Source organism: Quercus robur, chromosome 3, assembly GCF_932294415.1.
Source record: "Quercus robur chromosome 3, dhQueRobu3.1, whole genome shotgun sequence".
NCBI classification, from domain to species: domain Eukaryota; kingdom Viridiplantae; phylum Streptophyta; class Magnoliopsida; order Fagales; family Fagaceae; genus Quercus; species Quercus robur.
The window spans coordinates 50217734-50238627 of record NC_065536.1 but is presented as its reverse complement, the minus strand read 5'-3'; the positions used below and the strand labels follow the sequence as shown (position 1 = coordinate 50238627).

Sequence of the window (20894 nt, the reverse complement as noted above, 5' to 3'; positions counted from 1 at the left end):
CAGATTTCATTCAATGTGGGGGCTTGGATAAACGACTTTGTATACTAAGCAAAACCCAACCCATGTTTACCCAATTGTCACACTAACCTGAAGAGCAAGAAACCCCTTTACTTCTGAAAATATGAAATAGATTTAGCACTGTACTCCGAAGATAATGCTACAACTATCTCTCATCTCAGTGATTTGAAATTTTCGTGTTCTCTAAGGCTGTGGAAATAGCTTATTTGAGCTTTGATTTTATGCGTATTTTTAAGTGTAATGATTCGTAGACTGAAACCCATTACTTGTTACAGTTTATTATAAAAGCATGAAGCTTGATTTTGGTGGTCTTGGATCAACTGCACCACCGGTCTTTGGGTCGAGCTCGAGCAGTGAGTTTCTTGATGGGTTTTCAGCTGTTAACAATATAAAGTGAGAGAGAGAGAAAGACTGAATATTCTGTATATTGTGTATAAAAACAATAGCCTACAATAGAGAACCTTATATAGGCTAGGTATGTGTGCAGTACAAGCAATATGAGTAAACTACAAGTACAGTATACTGGGCCAAGTCCAATGGGCTAATCTAATCTAAGCTACACACTAATATCCCCCCTCAAACTCAAGGTGGCAAGGAGGAAGCCAACTGGAATTTGGATATAAGATCTTGAAGACGACCAAGTGGATGAGTCTTGGTGAAGATATCAGAAGGCTGGTCAGCAGAGGAGATGGAGAACAGCTTGAGATTGCCTTTCTTGAGATGTTGGCGAGTGATGTGGCAGTCGATCTCAATGTGCTTGGTGCGTTCATGGAAGACATCATTATGAGTAATGTAGATAGCACTACGATTATCACGAGGAGTGGCAGTGGACTGTGGAGCATTCATGTCAACCAAGAGCTAGCGAAGCCAGACAAGCTCGCAGGTGGTGTCGACAAGGGCACTCTTTATCATGGACTCCACTTCTCCTCTCAGTCTTCTCTTGAGCTTCATGCTTATTCAGATATGGACTGGGCAGGTGATCCGATTGAATATTCTATATATTTTGTGTAAAAACAATAATGTATAATAGAGAGACTTATATAGGCTACGTATGTGTGCAATACAAGCAATATGAGTAAACTACAAGTGTAGTATATTGGGCCAAGCCCAATGGGCTAATCTAATCTAAGCTATACACTAACTTCAGCCACCCCATCTTTTGAGCTTCCTCCTAGTATTATCAATGTGAGTTTGAATGTGTTTAGTGTTTTGTCTAATTTCATATTCACATGAGGGAAAATAAAGTAGAATGTTTTATTGGCTGAAATATTATATGAACTTTGTTTGTTTAACCCTTTTGTTGTTTCAGTTTGATGGATTTCAGAAAGGGGCTATAAAGATGGTGAAGCCAGCAAAGGGAACAACCACACGTGCATTTATATTCAAAGAGGGTGTTATGGTTGCTGCTGATTCTCGAGCTAGCATGGGCGGCTATATCTGTATGTTATATTTCTGTTCATTCTTTTTTGATCTTTTAAATAATTATAGGTTTTGGATGCTGATTTTTGTACCAATCGAGTTTCATTGTAGAAACTAGACTTGTTGGTGACCATCCTTCTTTTCTTTCTTCTTCTCCTTTAATTTTTTTTTTGGGTGTCTAGAATTTGGGATTAAGGCTTTGTTGTTGTTGTTGTCGTCGTCGTAATGTGGGTGTCTAGAATTTGAGCAAATACGTTTAGTGCCACAAACTTTTTCACAACTTTACTATGTGGCTACTCGTGAGTGGTTAAATCATGGACCCATTATTTTATTTCCACTACTCACGAGGTGCCACGCAGCCAAGTTGTGGAAAAGTTTATGGTACTAGACTTATTCAATTTGAGCACCTCACTATCCATGTGTGTGCCCCGGACCTTGTGGATCTCATGAGTTCTTGGAAATTACTAGACGAACCCACGGGTTGGTCACACAAACATGCTCACACTTGGCTTGGTCTTAACAATTTTCCTTTTTTAGTTTAAAAAGCGTAGCCTGTATGTGTTCCTGTTTGATATAGTTGACCAAATAGTGTTGCAAGTAACATTAATTGTAGTGTTTGATTGTGTTGTTTTTGGATATGAAAGCCATGTTGCATTTACTCTGTCCTTACTAATCTTATCAGCATCACAGTCTGTAAAGAAAATCATCGAAATCAATCTTTACATGCTTGGCACTATGGCTGGTGGAGCTGCTGATTGTCAGTTTTGGCACAGAAATCTGGTCATTAAGGAAATGTATTTAAATATTTTATGCTTTTTTTTCCCCCAAATTTATAGTACAAATAATTTTGAGTTAGTGAATATATATCTTTCATGATAGATTAGTATCTTTAAATCTGTGCTGTCTACTTTGTGGCGCTGATGTTGTCAAGCAAAGTTGGAGGTGTTAAGGGAACTTTTTTAGTATGGTGAAGTTTAATGCTTTGTTTATACAAATAAACAATAATGGATTTCAATATTCATTCAATGGCTGAGATTATCGTTGGTTAGAAAGTGGTGTAGTGGTGGCGGTTTCTACATACTGGGTTATCTTGACCTTTTTTTCTTTTTTCTTTTTTAAATAAAAAAAATTACATGTGTTTTCATCATTGCACTTATTCCTTACTTCTTTTCAATGATGGACTTTAGAAATGGTAGAAATAATAATAATCCCTCCCAATAAGGAAAATGAATATGATTGGTTAAAGAGTCACCTCTAATTTGACTGTTTATGTGAAGTGAGATAGGCATGTTTCTTAATTATCTTAATTATTTAAGTGGTGGCTTGTCAATTGCCATGGCCCAATGAAGAGACCATAGCCTAGCCATGGAAAATGGTTTGGTCTCCTGGGCATGACCTGGTGTTAAAATGACGCAGGTAATTCCATATTCTTAAGTAAATGGAACCTTTGAAACCCAATATCTTATGTCTTTGTTCTTTTGTCACATCCTAATTGACACTTTCTTGGCATTATTTAGTGCCAACTGCATGAATTGGCAAACAAGAGCAGAATTTCAGTTACCCGGGCATCAAAGTTGTTGGCAAACATTCTGTGTACTCTTACAGTGGAATGGGTTTGTCTGTTGGGACCATGATTGCTGGATGGGATGAAACGGTAAGAACATATGAATGTATTATATCTTGTTTTCATATTTTCTCTTAATCAGTCTCTTATAATATGTATTTTCTATGGGATTATAGGGTCCTGGACTATAATATGTGGACAGTGAAGGAGGAAGGCTCAAAGGAACACGATTTTCGGTTGGATCTGGTTCACCCTATGCTTATGGTGTCCTGGATAATGGGTGCGTGCCCTTCCCCATTATTCTATCTTGCCTAGTAATCTACTTGAAATTTGTTGAAGGAAACGATAATGTTGCATTATTGACAGTATTTTGTGAAATTGAATGGAAGTAGGTGGTATTATTTTCCTTGAAATATCAGATACAAGAGCAAAAAATTAAAACATATATTAAGGAAAGAAAAATCTAGCCACTGAGCTCTAGCTCACCTGGCACCTCTTACCCTTATTAGTGCTAGGTGTAGGATAAGGTTGTGGGTTCAAGACACATTGGGCGCATGTGTAATTTACTAATCAAAAATAAAAATAAAGGATTGTGAAAATTTTTTACTTTTGGACTTGAATTTTGCTTTTGGGCACCCATATGTGCTGCTTCCACCCAACTCCTCCCTGCTTTTTGTCAGGGTTTATGGATGTATGGGAGGACTGGATTGTGGACTAAATATTGAAACAACTACTAGAATGTTGTAATTGCAGGCAATAATATAGGTGCTTTGTTTTAGCAATTCTGCACTTGATCAATTTATATAGCATACAATGTACAAGATGCTTGAGAATTGAAGTGTATACAGAATGCCACTATCTAAGAACTTGGCCAAACAGGCCAGCCATGTTCATATTGTTTAAAGTTTTTCAATTTGTAAAACAAACTTGTATGACTTGCATAAGCATAGGAGCATGCTGCCTTATCCTTCTTTTCCTTATTCCACACCTTTTATGTTAATTTGAGCCCTTCTTTTCTTTCTTCATTATTATATTTTAACTTGATAATTAATATTTTTTCTGTTCCATTATCTTGTATTTTGTGCCAAATTTATTTGAGTCAAATGTATTCTTAAATATATATATATTTGTATTTTTTTTTTTCTGTTTTCTATGGTGTGCTGCTGCTTACACCAGCTATCACTATGATATGTCAATTGAAGAAGCTGCAGAGTTGGCTAGAAGGTCTATTTATCATGCAACATTCCGTTATGGAGCCAGTGTGGAGTTGCTGGCGGTTCTCTCTCTCTCTCTCTGTGAACACCACACATCCATGATCACAATACGATTTAAGCTTGTTCTTTTTATCAGTTTATTATGTGGGGCCCAGTGGATGGAAGAAGCTTTCTGGTGATGATGTTGGAGAACTTCATCACAAGTACTATCTGGTTATGCCAAGTGCAGTGGAGCAGGAAATGGTTGAAGTAGCTGGGGCAGAAGGTTCCTTCTGAACTTGGACCCTACTGTAGATTCCTAGACATGTTTACTAGCCAGAAAATCCTTCAAGCACATGTATGATCTGTTGGTCTTTGAAACAATTTATAGATAGACTAGTCTTTAAGGTTATCGGAGCCCCATTATTCATGGCTATATAGTTTTATTGGGCAGTTTGTTGTTGCTGATGTTCACAAATTTTAATCAAACTCTAATTGATTTTACTATATTAGTTATCTACTTATCTCTGTGTTCATGGAAATACATAATAGAACTCTTGCAATAGCTCTTGTGGGGCATTGGTGAGGATTGACTTATTGGGTCAATGACTATGGTGGGGGACCTTTGCTGAAGGATCTCCTTTGATTTGAGAGATTACTAACCCTTCTTTTGGCCGAATGAGGGAGGTTGGTAAATAGAAACTTAAGAGGTGCAATAACATTGGTTAAAACAGGGAGCCCCAGGTGGCTTAAGGTAGGTCGGGGGTTAATTTTTGTAATTCCACCTAACCACCTCTCTCTCTCAAATAATGAAAACAAGAGTCCTTAATAGTAGACTTGTAGTTGTACCCAAGGTTTATGCTAATAAACCAGAACCGAGTAAATACCCAATAAAATGGAACTCTCAAAGGAGATTAGCTTTAGAATGGGCACCGGGTGGCTTATATCTTTTGAAAGTCCATGTGCATTCAAATCAGATATATTATTTAGAGAACTTGTTAGGTTCCAACATTTTTACAATAAATCTTAGATGACAACAATACTTTTACAATAAATATTAAGTGGCAAATTATTATTAGTTATAATTTGAATTCACAATTGAAATTACTTTTTTATCTGTCAATATAACTCGTCACATATTTAGATTTATTATTGTGAAAATACTGTGGACATAATATTTTTCTATTATTTATATATAGAGTTGTAACATTTGTACAACAGCTGAGGTGTCAATTCCTTTATACAGCTGAGGCGTCTATTCCTTTTTAAGGCCAAATAAAATGATAAAACATTATATTAGGACCCATCACAATTAAAAACAATAGTATTGTCACAATTAAAAACAATTAAAAAAAAATAATGGTATTATAAAAATGTTGGGTCCATATAATTTTTCTTATATCTATTCCACTAAACAGATTTGTGATTAAAAGACAGGTCACAAATGAGGCACTCATCATGAGCACTGCCCTGTCAGCCTTCTGGCATACTGAACATCTCTACAAATCTCTGTCAGAAGAGATAAGCAAGACACCTAGAGCCTAGAGGGTGATGGAGGAGAAGGAGAGAGAAAAGTTAATCCAGGTTGGAGAGGTGTTTTTAGCGGAGACACTGCTAATGACAGCAGGTTTAGTTGAGACCAATGGAATGTTTTTTGTTGAGATCACTAATATTATCTACATATATGGGACCCATGGTTTCATAATCTAGTTGAACGACTGAAGTTTGATTTTGGGTTAGAGTTCAATTCATGCTACATCCATTTAGATCCCTTTAGTACAAAGCAAACAATTCTTTTCTACTCCCAACTCTTTTCAATCCTTTTGTCCAGGAATATTGCTTCCGAATAGAAAATATTAGTGATCATTACGTTCTGGTATTTCATGCTATCCCCTCTAAAATTTATTTTTTTTAGAAAGTCCGATTAACATGTGTATTTACAGCATTGGTTAATAAATTATTTTTAAAAAGTTTTGATACTATTTTTATGAAAAATATAAAAAACTTGTAAAAAGAAATTAATTTCTTTTTTCTCTTTCCAAAAAAAATTCATAAATCAATACTTTTTAGAATATTTGTTAACTTAAAAAAAAAAAAAAAAAAAAAAAAAAAAAAAAAAAAAAAAAAACAAAGATAAACTAAGAAAAAGTATACTTGTGAGATGTATAGGGACGTGAGAGACATCACCAAATACCGTTTTTAACATAAGCCAAATGAGGGAAATGAGCACATGCAACTCTCCCATTATCACATGCTATATATATATATATATAATATATATATCATTTAGACAAAGATTAATTATTAATATATAGATCCCACTCACAACTTAGAACCAAGACACAAGGATAACAAAATAATAGTAAAATACTTACCCAAAAACAAAACAATACAATAGTACAAGGTGGAAAGGACATGTTCTCTCTCTTTCCGCTTTGTTAGCTTCTAAGCATGTTTTCATGATTGAGAGGGAGATATAATCATCAAGCTGCAGGTTTCCACTCAGAAATTAAATAATTAGTTTACACCATCAGTAGCAAAATGATCATAAATAAAGAAACTCGACCACTGCTTGAAAATATGGATGGGACAAAAAAAGCTAGGAGTGGATTAAAATGTGAAACAGAAGTGTCAAAGAAATTGTGTGCCCTGGTAAGTGGTGTTTGTTGCGTGAAAGGGATTGCTCTAACTCTAAGAGGCAATTTTCTGTCCTCGTTCATCCAAGATGTTATAAAGTCACTGTAAGAACGAAGATTGATAATGGAACTTTGACTAGGAAGTTATTGCTCTTCAAATACGTATAACTTGATACTGTAACAGAGACTCCTCCACCTAATAGTCTCTAACATTTATTTGAGAGAATGTTTTGTATCTTAAATTTGACCTTGAATGTCTAAACAGTGTTATAAAGCTCTACAATTTAGCTATATTCATTATTCATCTCCTCCTTGATTCTTTGCCTCTTTTATCTCCCAAATGTCAAAGTTGCTTTATGTTCTCTCTTTTGCTGGAATTTTGTTGAGATGTGATGATAATAAATAATAATAATAATAATTACAGTAACTCTGAATTTGGTAATAAATGATTATCTAATTCGATGTAAAGTCCCTTACCTAACAAATTGAAGGTTGATTTCTATTTTTATGATGATATGCACATGCATGTTAATGGTTGGCATTTGATGGGAATGGTAACGAGGGCATTGATGTTTTTCATCACTTCAAAGTAGGAGTAGGACCATCCCGAGCCCTCGTATCGTTTGCATACAATTCAAGGCTTGCTATTACCGGAATTACTTGCAATAAGTGGACTGACGTCATGAGTGTTATTTACGGTAGTTAATATTTTATATATATATATATATATATATATATATATATTAATGGAAATTACGGTTCAAAAAACCCCAAGTCTTTGTTTGGGTGCCATTACCTTAGCACGAAAAAATTATCAAAAAAAGTCACATTTGGACTTACTATGAATAAGACTTTTCTTTGGTGAAAACTATGAATAAGACTTCGTGATTGTACATTTACCTTTATGTACTTCCATAAAACACGTATGATTTGACCTTTGAAGTTAGTAGAAGCCTTGCTGAATCGCTAGTAAAATTATACAGTCAATTAATTACCGGTAAAAATTGAAAATTAGGGTAAAATATAATTAACTATTTTGAAATTGGAGTTAATGTCAAGTAGGTCCAAAACATTTTAGAACTAACAGACTTGGTCCATGAATCATATGCTAAATAGGGAAATTTCATTTCCAAGAGCATATGGTTTAGGGACTAAATTAGTTATTTTTAAAATATCCTAGCTCTGTTTGACATTAACCCAAGGTCCCAAACCTAGGATACTAACTGTATTTTACCCTAAAAATTATTATTATTTTTCAAAACCCCACAAACTGAACCTAATTGTTAATCCAATAAAGAAAGTATTTGGTATCAAATGATGCCATATCAGCGATGTCAAAATCCAATAAATATGAGTTATGTCAGTAAAAAATAACATTCTTACTAAATAAATGAAAGTCATATGTTAATAGATAGTTATTTTTATAAACATATCTCTCATTTATTGAATTTTGATACAGATAAAATAGTATCAAATAATATAAAATACATTTTCAAATAAAAAACTGATTATTATGACCATAAGAATAATTTAACTGCAAATGAAAGTTGCAGCCCGTGTTTAGTACCACCATTTTTGCCGACGAAAACTTTATATTTATTGTCAAATCATGTAAGATGCCTTAGTAATTTGGTTCTAATCTTTTCATAATTATATATTTAAAGCACCAATCACCAAATAAAAACACGAATGGCAAGATTCACTTCCAAATCTTCGAAGTTGCAAAGAGTATAACACAAGTAAAAATGAACGAAATTTCATGATAACATCAAATATAATACGGCCTAACTCTCCACTCTAACAAGCCACATAATAACATCACCAATCACCATCATAAGTCAAGACAATAATACAAACCAACAATAACACACAATCTTTTCTATCCTCTCCGCAATTACAATTGCAATTGCTTTTCTTCTACTTCCCTTCTTTCTTTCCTTTCCGTTAGCTAGTCCTCTCTTCTTTTGGCGGGACCGTGGCCCCTACCAAAACCAAAGTCTCTTTCTCATAAATACCTTCTCCCTTCCCAACCATACCCATTCCCTCCACACACCCAAAAAATCCCATCCTCCCTTCTCTTCTCTTCACTCTGTAAACAATTGCTTCACTCAAGCCGGGGCAGCCACGTCACCAATCATGAAAAAGAAGAGCCACCTCAGTCCCTTCTCTATGTTCATAATCTTCTTCTTACAGTTCACTCTCGCTCTCTCTCTCACTCCAGACGGCCTGTCGTTGCTCTCTTTAAAGTCGGCCGTCGATCAAGACGGCTCTACCACGGCTTTCGTCGACTGGAACGAAAACGACGCCAACCCGTGTCGTTGGACCGGCATTTCGTGCATGAACATCACCGGGTTTTCGGACCCGCGCGTCGTCGGAATCTCCGTCGCCGGAAAGAATCTCCGGGGGTATATTCCGTCGGAGCTCGGTGGTTTGGTTTATCTCCGGCGACTCAACCTCCACAACAACAACTTCTACGGCTCGTTGCCTTCGCAGCTCTTCAACGCCACGTCGCTACACAGTATCTTCCTCTACAGTAACAATCTCTCCGGTTCTCTCCCTCCTTCACTCTGTGCTCTCCCTCGCCTCCAAAACCTCGATCTCTCGAACAATTCCCTCTCCGGACCGATCTCCGAATCCCTCAAGAACTGCAAGCAGTTGCAGCGCTTAATTCTCGCCAGAAACAAGTTCTCCGGCGAGATTCCGGCGGGAATTTGGCCGGAACTGGAAAACCTCCTCCAGCTCGACCTCTCCGCCAACAATCTCTCCGGCGCAATCCCCGACGATATCGGTCAGCTCTCCACTCTCTCCGGTACGCTCAATCTCTCCTACAACCACTTATCGGGAAAACTCCCGAAATCTCTCGGGAATTTACCAGTAACAGTGAGCTTCGATCTCCGAAACAATAACCTAAGCGGCGAAATCCCTCAAACGGGGTCGTTTGTGAACCAAGGACCAACCGCTTTTCTCAACAACCCAAACCTCTGCGGATTCCCGTTACAAAAAACTTGCCGTAAATCTCAACAAGACTCAACACCGAGTCCAGATTCTTCTTCTAATGGCGAAAATAGTAACAGTAACAAAGGGCTGAGTCCCGGTTTGATTATACTAATCTCAGTTGCTGATGCGGCTGCTGTAGCGATCATTGGCTTGGTGATCGTTTACATATACTGGAAAAAGAAAGACAACGCTAATGGCTGTAGCTGCACTGGGAAAAGCAAACTGGGTAGTGGCAATCAAAAGAGAGCGCAATTCTGTGCTTGCCTGTGCGTTAATGGGTTCAAGAGTGAAGAGTCGGAATTGGACGAAGGCGAGAGAATTGAGAGAGCTGGGAAAGGGGAAGGAGAGCTGGTGGCGATTGACAAAGGGTTCACGTTTGAGCTGGACGAGTTGCTGAGAGCTTCGGCTTACGTGTTGGGGAAGAGTGGGCTGGGGATAGTGTACAAGGTGGTGCTCGGGAATGGGATTCCGGTGGCGGTGCGGCGGCTGGGCGAGGGCGGAGAGCAGAGGTATAAGGAGTTTGCGGCGGAGGTTCAGGCGATTGGGAGAGTGAAGCATCCGAATGTGGTGAGGTTGAGAGCTTATTATTGGGCTCCTGATGAGAAGCTGCTTATTAGTGATTTCATCTCCAATGGCAACCTAATTTCTGCTCTTCGTGGTGAGTACTGGTTTCGAATTCTATTGCTTTTTTTTTTTTTTTTAATTTTTTTAATTTTTTATTATTATCTGTTGTTAGTTTTTTGTTTGTTAGTTTGTTTGTTTTTTACTTTGTTTGATTGCTTGCTTGTTTAGTCTGTAGAATGTAGTTTTGGATTTGGGAAAGGGATGTTGGGTATTTCTTTTTTAGATAGGTATAACTATAAAGTACTATGCTGCGACAGGAAAATTTTGGAGGGTACTTAAAAACTAGCGAAAATTTTGGCTTTGTTTGGAACTGCCAAGCACAATTTGGACAGATGTTTTCTGTTCTCTTTCACTTTTTTTAAAACTTGAAAATAGTTTTGAAAACATAATTTAACAATTATTTTGGAAAAACAATAACAGACACTATTTGGTATTTGCCCATTATTTTATAGAAGTGCTAAGTTATTATTAGTTCTAATTTGGTCCCACCAAATTAGAACAAAGTATTTATTTCTTTTTATATAGATTCATTGTTCAATAATTCTATTATCACATAAAACTTTACAACTTTTGTCACAAATATCTTATATGGACTTACTAATTTTTCTTTACCATGAACATGAGTGGATAATTGTGATCAAAGTTGCATAATTTTACGTGGTTTTAGAATTTTTGTTCATTGTTATTGTTCACTTCTCACACTGTTAAATATTATATTTATAATATTTTCATAACAAATTTTTAATAATAAATTATTATTAGTTCTCATTTGAATTTATTAATAAATTTTCTTTTTTCGCTAATAACATGTAATTTAGAATTTATTGTGAAATGTTGTAAAAATATTATGTACATTATATTTCTCATCACTTTAATACCTTTTGAATTGACTTTAATACGTTGTGAATTGAAATTGGGTGTGTCCATCACTCACGATGGATCACTTTAATTTGATCGGATGTTTTCTATTTCACCTTTTCAGTTCTTTTAAAGTTTGAAAACACCCATGAAAACAGAATTTAAGATCTATTTTGTTAAAAGGGCATAGGATTAGGACTGAGAGGTTGAAATGGGCGTGTCCATCACTCACGATGGATCACTTTAATTTCCTCGGATGTTTTCTATTTTCACCTTTTCATTTCTTTTAAAGCTTGAAAACAAAACACCGATGAAAACAAAATTTAAGAACTATTTTGTGAATAGGGCTTAGGATTAGGACTGAGAGGTTGAAATAGGGCATTGATTAACTTCGGCAATAATGCCCTTCGAGTGGTGAAGCATTGATGGTTTCGAACACCCATGGTGGGCTCGGCCTACCAATACCATTGATTATATTGGACACCAAATGATGGGTCAGTTTACCCTTCCTTTCTTTTTCCGCACCTTTCGCTCTAGTTTTGCATTTGGTCACTCAATTTAATCATAGTTTCTTTGCACATAGAATGGGGGCACACCCACGACCATAATTTTACGATCTGCACATTCATTTAATGAACTAGAAGTAGAATTATTGATTAAGTGATTATAATTATAGCTAATAACTGTTAGTCGTACTTACTACTGTGGCACAAAAATTCACTACCTATGGACCACGTGGATAATATGCTGGTGATGGGCTGGCATTGATGTACTGATGTGTGCTTGAGTACTTTTGCGGGCTCAGTCAAAGTATGGTTGGTTGGGATAATTAAAATCAATGAGTTCCTATTATAAGTTCAATCAATGGATTCAATGCTGGGGTAGCCACATGCAGATCCTTTACCTCATTCATAATCTGGACATTTTCTTTTTAATATCGAGATTCTGGAACGTATCCTTGTTGGAAAACATTATCCAAAACCGGCTTTTGATTATTTTTTTGAGAGCGGTTGCTTAATGTGACTTTTCTAATAGATTGCTTTTGCTTCAGAAAAAATACAAACTTTTGTAGCGGATTTAAAAAATGGCTTTATTTGTTGGTTTTTGTTAAAGCCTATTGAATAGTGAATACTCCCTAAAATGATTTTTTTTTTTTTTAAATAAAATAAACTTGTACACAAATATTAAAAAAAAAAATTGCATATATCACAAAATTTATAAATAAAAAACAATTAATTATTACATATTTTTATTTTTCAAAATCATATATTATAGTTTACTGTAATTAAATTTTTATTATTTGATAACAAGATATTTACGTAAAAAATACAGTAACTCCGTTGACGAGGTGGGACCTTATGGTCTCTTCCTGCTGTTTCTCTGTTCTAAAGTCATCTCATGTCTCACTTGCTTGACCCACATAGCTCGTAAACCTTACCAAACTCCTGTAGAAAAAGAAAACAAAAATTATTGACTATTGACAATTTACCTGCAATGCGTTTGGGCTCTGTAACTTCAGTTTGATACAGTTAACTCTAAATAGTACTAAATAAAAGTACATGTATTCTTACAGGGAGAAGTGGTCAGTCATCTTCAAGCCTCTCATGGTCCACCAGGTTGAAAATTGCTAAGGGCGCAGCCAGGGGCTTGGCCTACCTCCACGAATGCAGCCCAAGAAAATTTGTCCATGGTGACATTAAACCATCAAACATCCTCATTGACAATGAATACCAAGCTCACATTTCTGATTTTGGCCTTAACAGACTCATTAGCATTACAGGCAATAACCCATCTTCCTCTGGTGGCTTCATTGGTGGAGCTCTACCTTACCTAAAGTCAGTCCAAACTGAGAAAACAAACAATTACAAAGCCCCTGAGGCTCGAGTAACTGGTAGTAGACCTACACAAAAATGGGATGTCTATTCTTTTGGAGTTGTGTTACTTGAAATGCTTACTGGGAAATCACCAGAGCTTTCTCCAACCACTTCAACCTCCATCGAAATTCCGGACCTAGTGAGGTGGATTAGGAAGGGATTTGAAGAAGAAAAACCATTGTCAGATATGGTAGACCCTATGTTGCTGCAAGAAGTACACGCCAAGAAAGAAGTTTTGGCAGTGTTTCATGTGGCCCTTGCTTGCACAGAGGCAGACCCTGAGATTCGGCCTAGAATGAAAACTGTCTCGGAAAATATTGATAGGATTGGAACGTGAGAAAGTGATATCATGACCTTATGCAAGAATCTTGGTCATTTTGTACTGAGATTTTCTTCTGGGCAATTCTTTTGTCCCTTGGTGATTTTTGGAAATCAGAATTTTGTTTAGGCCACGGTACAGAGACTTGAAAAGCCTACGTTTTGTGGACCAAGGCCCAGGAATTCTTTTTGCAAGTGGATCAGCTGTTCGGACCACCATTTGATTATACATTTGTTTTTCTTTTTTTGTGGCAATTAAGTAGCTATATTTTGTAATTTAAAATTTATCCATATTCCTCAAGAATATGGACTTGTAATAATAATGTTTTTCATATTCTCCTCATATTTCTTTTTTTTTAATTGCAATTACATGTTGTAAAATGTACTTTCAAACTCGATCATGTCAAAAGTGCTGTCCTGTTTACTTCGATCTAGTCAAGTTTTGGGCTTTATTTTATTTATAAAAAAAAATACTAATGTCAAAGTATAAGAGATAACCTCATAACAGTCATTGGTACACAAAACAGAGGACAGGAACAAAGCAGAGACTTACAAATAGTCTTGCCAACAATAATCAAAAATAGGCAGTCCTCAAGGGAGAAGAAATTATGCGAAGGTAAAACAACTAGATTCCAAGAAGAGTGGGCCTTTTAAAGTGGTGGAGAGCCCAATTTAGTGAACTTTAAAATTGATTTTTGGGGGGGGGGGGGGGGGGGGGGGGGGGGGCGCGCCAGCCCGTTCAGTAGTACGCATGGGCTTATAGGCCCCAGTAGCAAGTAACTGTGGTTTTCTGTCCCTGGAAACCATATTGTGAAACTACATTCAATTAAATTTGTGAATAGAAAATAACCCTTATAAATTTTATTTTCATCAATTAAAGAGTAAATTTTTCTCTCATGGAAGTATTTCATTAATCATGTTGCCCTCACAATGTTGGACATTTAGAGTATGTTTGGTAGGAATGATGAAAAATAGAGGGATAATTGATAAGTGGAAGGAAATAATATATTTATATTTTCCTTTTATGTGTGTTTGGTTAGAAAAGATGAAAAAGTGAAATAATAGAAAATAAATATATATTTTCTTTGTTTGCTTAAGAAGAAAGATGAAAGAAAATAACTGATAATTTGATGTCAAAAACTCTGGTGAAAATGGGCTTTTGCCCTTTTTTTAAAAAAAAAATATCCAGCAAAATGCCCCATATCTGAAACTATTTAGGAAAATACTCCTGTTTTGAAACTCGATTTTCTAAAAATCGAGTTTCAATTTAAAACTCAATTTTTGGACAATCGAGTTATAGTGAACTGAAAAATAATAAAAAATAAAAAATTTTGGAACTCGAGTTTCATGTGAAGTACTTGAGTTCCTTGAAAAAATTCAAGTGGAACTCGAGTTCCATGAACTCCAGTACTTTACATGAAACTCGAGTTCCAAAAAAAAAAAAAAATTCTAAATCCACGTTCGCTATAACTCGATGTTCCAAAAATTGAGTTATACACTTAGAAAATCGAGTTTCAAAACAGGAGCATTTCTTTAATTAGTTTCAAACATGGGGCATTTTTGCTGGATATTTTAAAAAGAAAGGGCAAAAGCCCATTTTCTCCCAAAAACTCTTATAACCCTATTATATAAGAATCAATATTTTATTAGTTTTCATTGTACCCATAAAACGTTATATCAACAAATTAATATTAGGATGGATACACAGTTAATTATGTGCTAATGATATTTTAAAAATCCCAATAGACTATGAGACTTCATAATATAATAAACTATGATGACTACATATATATACACAAATTAATATTAGGTCATTTTGGATATACACTGCTGTAAATTTCTTTAAAAATCTTCTCCCCTCTCTCAGTGTGTGCGTTAAAAATATTTAGTATTCTCAAAAAAAAAAGATAGATGCACACAATTCATTACATGCTAATGATATTAAAAAAATCCCAATAAACTATGATGACTTTATAATTAATTAAATAAAATGTAAATAAGTATTAATTGTAATTTTTATCAATGTTGCATTAATGTGAATATGCACATATACTAAGAGCATTTTCCCATTTCATCTATTTCCAAATGGAAGAAAATAGGTGGACCCAGGTAAAAAATTTTAAGATCATTCACATTAGCTTAAATGCATTTCTAGTCAAAGTAAGTTTAAGAACCCCGCTTTTGTCAGGTTTAACTAATTTATTATTTATAAACAACATCAATCTCAATACTCTATCACTATTCTATTCAAATATTAGTTTCTCTCTCTCCAAATATCATTATCTTTTACTTGTCCTTCCCCAACTCTCTCTCTCTCTCTCTCTCAATGCATGAGGTAAATCATCTAGATAATCATGGTTTTTGAATACTTAATTAATTGTCCATAAAAAATGATGAGTTTGAACTTTAAAAACTCTTATTACCTCTAGAAGTAATCTATTCTTAAAGTAGCTTCAAAAGGGTTTGGAATTAGTACTCATCCTTAAATTGATTAGAAAATCAAGTTAAAATCACAGAGTAGTATTCAAAAATTTAGAAAAACTAGGATTTTAGTCAAAGTGCTGAAGAACCCAAATGTCAAATGACATTTTAATTCAGAATCTTAAGATTTTTAATTTTGGCTTTATTTTTCAATTCAAACTCTTATCCAAATGACCATAGAAGATAAACATGAGTTCAAATGCTTTGAGAAAGATGAATGAGAGGTGTGGGAGGTAAAAGACTAGGAGGCCCATGTCAATGTCTACACTGGCCCAAGGGCCCGACCCAAAAAAAAACCCCTCCTTGGCCATGGGGGAGAATCCTCCTCGGCATGGATGTAGCTGAGGATAAAGGAGGCAACCTGCTACTGGCAATGACACTCTAGACCATTCCACAGAATAGGACAAGTACTAAAAGCGGAAAAGGGACAACAAAAAAGGACAACGGAGGGAGAAAGGGAAATATCTAAGGGAAAGGTGCTGTGCCATCATTACGTTCAGTGCCTTGTGCCTGACATGGCCATGCTTTTCTGCCTTTACAACCACTCCCAACAACTGAAGGGAATGGCTGATGGGACAAGTACCTACCCTAGGAGCTCTATCCATGAGGAAGGAAACTACTATAAAAGGGAGTGGAGGGAAACAGAAGGGGCGGGGAACCATCCCCCCAACACACTAGAGGCACCAAAAAAAGCTTCCCGGACTTTGCCGAGGACCAATCATCTCTGGTAAATTCAATCCATCTCAACTTGATCGTGAAGAACACGGTGTTAACCGTTGTCCATACATCAGAGCCTAGCTCTTTGGCCTACTCTCTACAAATTCATTGTACCGGGCTCACTGGTCTAAGGTCCCATGCATCTTGGGCCTGACTTGAAAAACGTGACCCTACAAGAGGAAAATTTAAATTTCCTACATTATTTTTCTTTATAAAATCAAGAAAAATAAAAATAAAAAAGGCTTTCAAAGAATTTGTGAGAGAGAAAGTCTTGCATAGAGAAATCAGTTTGTTTTTGTGCAACCCTACTTTTTGCATGGATCACAAATAGAGGTTGGAAAAAAACTCTATTTTTCTATCTCTAGATCCTTCTTTATCAAACAAGCTTCCATAATCATTTCACCAAAACCCTAAATAATGAGAGTTCATCAATTGCTTGAAACATGTCTTAAGTTAGGTTTGAGCGATGCTACTCGCATCAACACAAAAAGTGAAGAAGGCTAGTGGTGCATCTCAAAATGATGCTTGAGCTAGCAAACCTACAAAAGAGAAGGAAATGAAATTTTGAGATAAGTACAACGATATATAATTTTGAATCATAATAGTGGATAAACTTGGAATGATGTGGTGAGGGAGAAATGAACTTTTTGTTTGTACTTTCAAACACATAGAAAATTTATCATGGTATCTGTTGAATGTATTGAACACAAACTTTTGTAAGGAAACTCGTGAAGAGTTGGTGATATTTGTGAGATAGGTGATGATGTTTATTTTTTGAGTTTTTTTAGGGTTTTTGTAGCAATTTAGAGATACTGCAAAGATCCCCTCCCCCCCCCCCCCCCCCCACACACACACAACACACACACACACACTTACACACAAGAGAACGACTCATTCGATCGATGAGTATTTGGCTAAGTTAGAGCCTTGAACAATGGATTTCATAAAAAGGTGGGTTGTTCTAGCTTTATGCCGTTTGAGGCAATTTGGTTGTCTTAATCCCATATGGTATCTTCCTTTAAGGGAAAATCATCATTTAATGATGATGGGTTTATTTGATGGAAGAAGTTGGGTTGATTTGGTTCTATGTTGTTTGGGCCAATTCAATTGGCTTAATCCTATTTGGTTAACGACTTTAAGGGAAACATGACCCCAAAGACTTGCTAAATCGGTGGAATTGTGAAAAATAACATTAAATGGTGATAAGTATTCCATCTATGGTGATTTTGAGGTTACTGAGAATGAAATATATCCAATAAAAGTAAAGGGGTTTTATGTGTGTTTAGCTTTTATGCACAATGAGCTATTCATAGATTGACGGGTGTTGCAAATACCCCAAGCCCATTTTCAAAGCTTCTCCATTAAACCCAAGATAGATGAGAAAAACTCTCTTTTACTCTCCAATCCACATGTCCCAAATTTTCCCTTAGAAAAAGTACACGAGCTTGGTCCATATATATATATATATATATTTTTTTTTTTTTTTTAAATAAGAATTTTGATAGGCATAATATATATATATATATATATATATATATATATTTGTGATAGCCACATAAACAAGTGTCATCAACACTTGACATCTCAATGAAAAACTAAGGTGTCTAAACTATATGAGATTGATGCTTAACCATACTATATGCTTTTCCTCCATAGGTATCATAGCCATAGGCTATTTTTCATGACTTTCAAAATCATAGATGGCCTTTGGAAGGGGGGCTAGAAGTATTAGCATGATCATATATAGCACATTTGGGTTCCTCATTCCTAGTGACTCTTTGATGAGTTGTTGATGTCCCCACCTACCAATTGACTTACCTTATCTCAAAGGTTCTGTAGGAGTAAATGACGTGTGGATTGGATGGATATAAAGAGAGATACTACAAGTTTTCCATTCGGTTTGTATATATGAAACACAACTTATAACATGATTTTCTCATTTAAATTTCAATCTTTTTGAGTAATTCTTGATTCTAAGTTGTTGTATGTCGCATAAAATTTATAAAGAGACAAAAATAACGTAAAATGGAGCTGTGTAGCAAAGGATTAAACCTTCAAAAGATAGTGACAACTATGATTTTAGGATTTTTTTTATGACCAAATAATAGTGAGGTCTAAATAATGTATAGTGTGTAGTTTATTGTTTTACCACTTGGACTGGAATTACACCTGCCCCTAAAGTTAGGTTTTATGTCATCTTTGTAGGGTCTGTTTGGTTGAAATGGAATACAGTGGATGGAAAATAAAGGAGAGAAAAAAAGGAGTGGGTGCTGTTTAATAAGGAGGAAGGATAGAAAATTTTTGGGTGGGGCCTAAGCATTTTCCACTTGAGCTTACAAAAAATTAGCCTCCCGAAATAGAGAGAAAACATGCATGAAAAACGCCTGTTGTTGATGAAAGACAAAATTACCTCCAGTTTTTTTGCTCTCACCTACCTCTATCTAATTCCCATTTTCCCATAGAGTTCTCATCAATCTTCTTCTCTTCACTCCAGCCTCTTCATAGCTCAACAATAATAATGACTTAGCTTATCTTCTCTTTTTTTCCCTTCTTCTTGTCACTCTATTGTATTAATCTTCTTTGTTTTTTGTTTTTTTGTTTTCTTCTCCAGCCAAGAATCATGTATCATTGACCCTTTTTTCCCTCCTTATTGTCGTCATTATCTCTTTTGTTAATCTATTATTTGCCTTTTTTTTTCTTCTCCATCCAAGAATCAGGTATGACCTTCTCTTTTCTTTTTCCCTTCTCCTCGTCGTCATTCTCACTTTTATTATCTTCTTTGCTATTTGTTTTCTTTTCTAGATAAGAATCGAGTATGACCTTCTCTTTTTTTTCCTCATCCTTAACACCACTCTCTCTTTCAATTGTTAATCTTCTTTGTTTGTTTGTTGTTGTTGTTGTTGTTGTTTTTTTTTTTTTTTTTTCCTTCTACAGCTGAGAATCTTAGGTATGACTCTGGCCCTTTTTCCCCCCTTTCTTGTTGTCGCTCTCTTTGTTTTTAATGTTAAATCTTTTTTTTCCCTCTTTCTTCAGTTTTTTTTTTCCATATTTTTTATTCTTTTTCCTTTTTTTTATCTAAATTCTATGCTCTTTTTATTTTCCATTGAAAACGTAGATAGAAGACTTAGAATCAAGTTGCACGCCATTTGTATGTTTTCTTTGTGTTCATTTTACTCAATTTTTGTTTACTCAGATTATCTGTGTTTTTTATTTCTAATTTATTTAATTTTTTTTAATACTTAGACCCTTTGGTAATTTTATTTTTATTTCTTGTTTTTTGCAAACCCCATCTGGGATTATGTGGATTGTTTAAGGTTCATGTGCTTTGATGAGATTGATTTTTATTATCTGGGATTAGTTGTGATTGTTAGAATCTGTTGGTGTAAGATTTTGATTTATTCGTGATTGTGTTTTATGAGTGAAAGAGACCATATGGATTTTTTGAGGTTCATCTGCTTTGATGTGGTTGGTTTTTATTATCTAATATTAGTTTTGCTTGTTAGAATATGTTGGTGCAAAGTTTTGATTTGTTAGTTCAAGTGTTAGTGGCAAGAGCAGCACATGTTGATTAAGATTCATGTCTTTGATTATGTTTCATATTATATGTAGACTTATTTCAATAAGCTTTCTATAAATAGATGTACATAATAATTTTCATTTGTATTATTATTTATAAATAGTTTATTTTATGTGACTAGTAATGTGTAGTAGTCTTTTTATAGTCTCTTTGCTAGTTATGTTTGGGATGATAGGAACTAAGATACAAAGGTAAGGTGCTTTGATTTGTAATTATTATGACAAATGTGTTGATTATTCCTTACTTGTGATGGGTCTTTGGTAGATGGATAATCCAACTAATTGGGATAGTAGTCCACCAGAAGATATAAGTAAGAGTTAAGAGGAAAATTGTCAAGATCAATTAAGGAATATTTATGAATTGAACTAATTTAGTTTGCAATTTTTGATTGATTGGCAAAGAAGACAAGATGTAGTAGTTTTGCAACTTCTTGTACATGTGGTGCATGCAATATGGATGACAAACATATACTGTAATCCACGTTATGTGGATAGGATATCCAAAGTAGTGGGGAAATAAAATATTTAGCAAGAACTAATGAGTCAACTTAGATGTAGTGAGAAATGTCGAGACGTAGTGAGAAATGTCGAGACATAATTCGAATGGGGCCTTATGCCT

General features: G+C 35.2%; 2 protein-coding genes across 7 annotated transcripts; both read left to right on the top strand.

Annotated features, from left to right (window-relative positions):
* The first annotated feature begins 1653 nt into the window (after positions 1-1653).
* On the top strand, positions 1654-4701 carry LOC126718221 (proteasome subunit beta type-5-like). Of its 6 annotated transcripts, none has more exons than XR_007652864.1 (5): positions 1654-2853; positions 2955-3091; positions 3178-3281; positions 4178-4277; positions 4352-4701. XR_007652864.1 is itself a non-coding variant. In XM_050420315.1 (5 exons), the coding sequence occupies exons 2-5, from the start codon at positions 3084-3086 to the stop codon at positions 4466-4468; spliced, it is 294 nt and encodes a 97-aa protein (XP_050276272.1). In that variant the 5' UTR covers positions 1654-2853; positions 2955-3083; the 3' UTR covers positions 4469-4701. The 6 variants fall into 6 exon arrangements, 3 of the variants coding, with proteins under 3 accessions (XP_050276272.1, XP_050276271.1, XP_050276273.1); XM_050420315.1 differs by having other exon boundaries at positions 4213-4277; XM_050420314.1 differs by having other exon boundaries at positions 4204-4277.
* Positions 4702-8719: 4018 nt separating this feature from the next.
* On the top strand, positions 8720-13844 carry LOC126718219 (receptor protein kinase-like protein ZAR1). Its single transcript, XM_050420313.1, has 2 exons — positions 8720-10485; positions 12883-13844. Exons 1-2 carry the CDS (start codon positions 8967-8969, stop codon positions 13518-13520), a joined length of 2157 nt encoding a protein of 718 aa, XP_050276270.1. The 5' UTR covers positions 8720-8966; the 3' UTR covers positions 13521-13844.
* The last annotated feature ends 7050 nt before the right edge of the window (positions 13845-20894 follow it).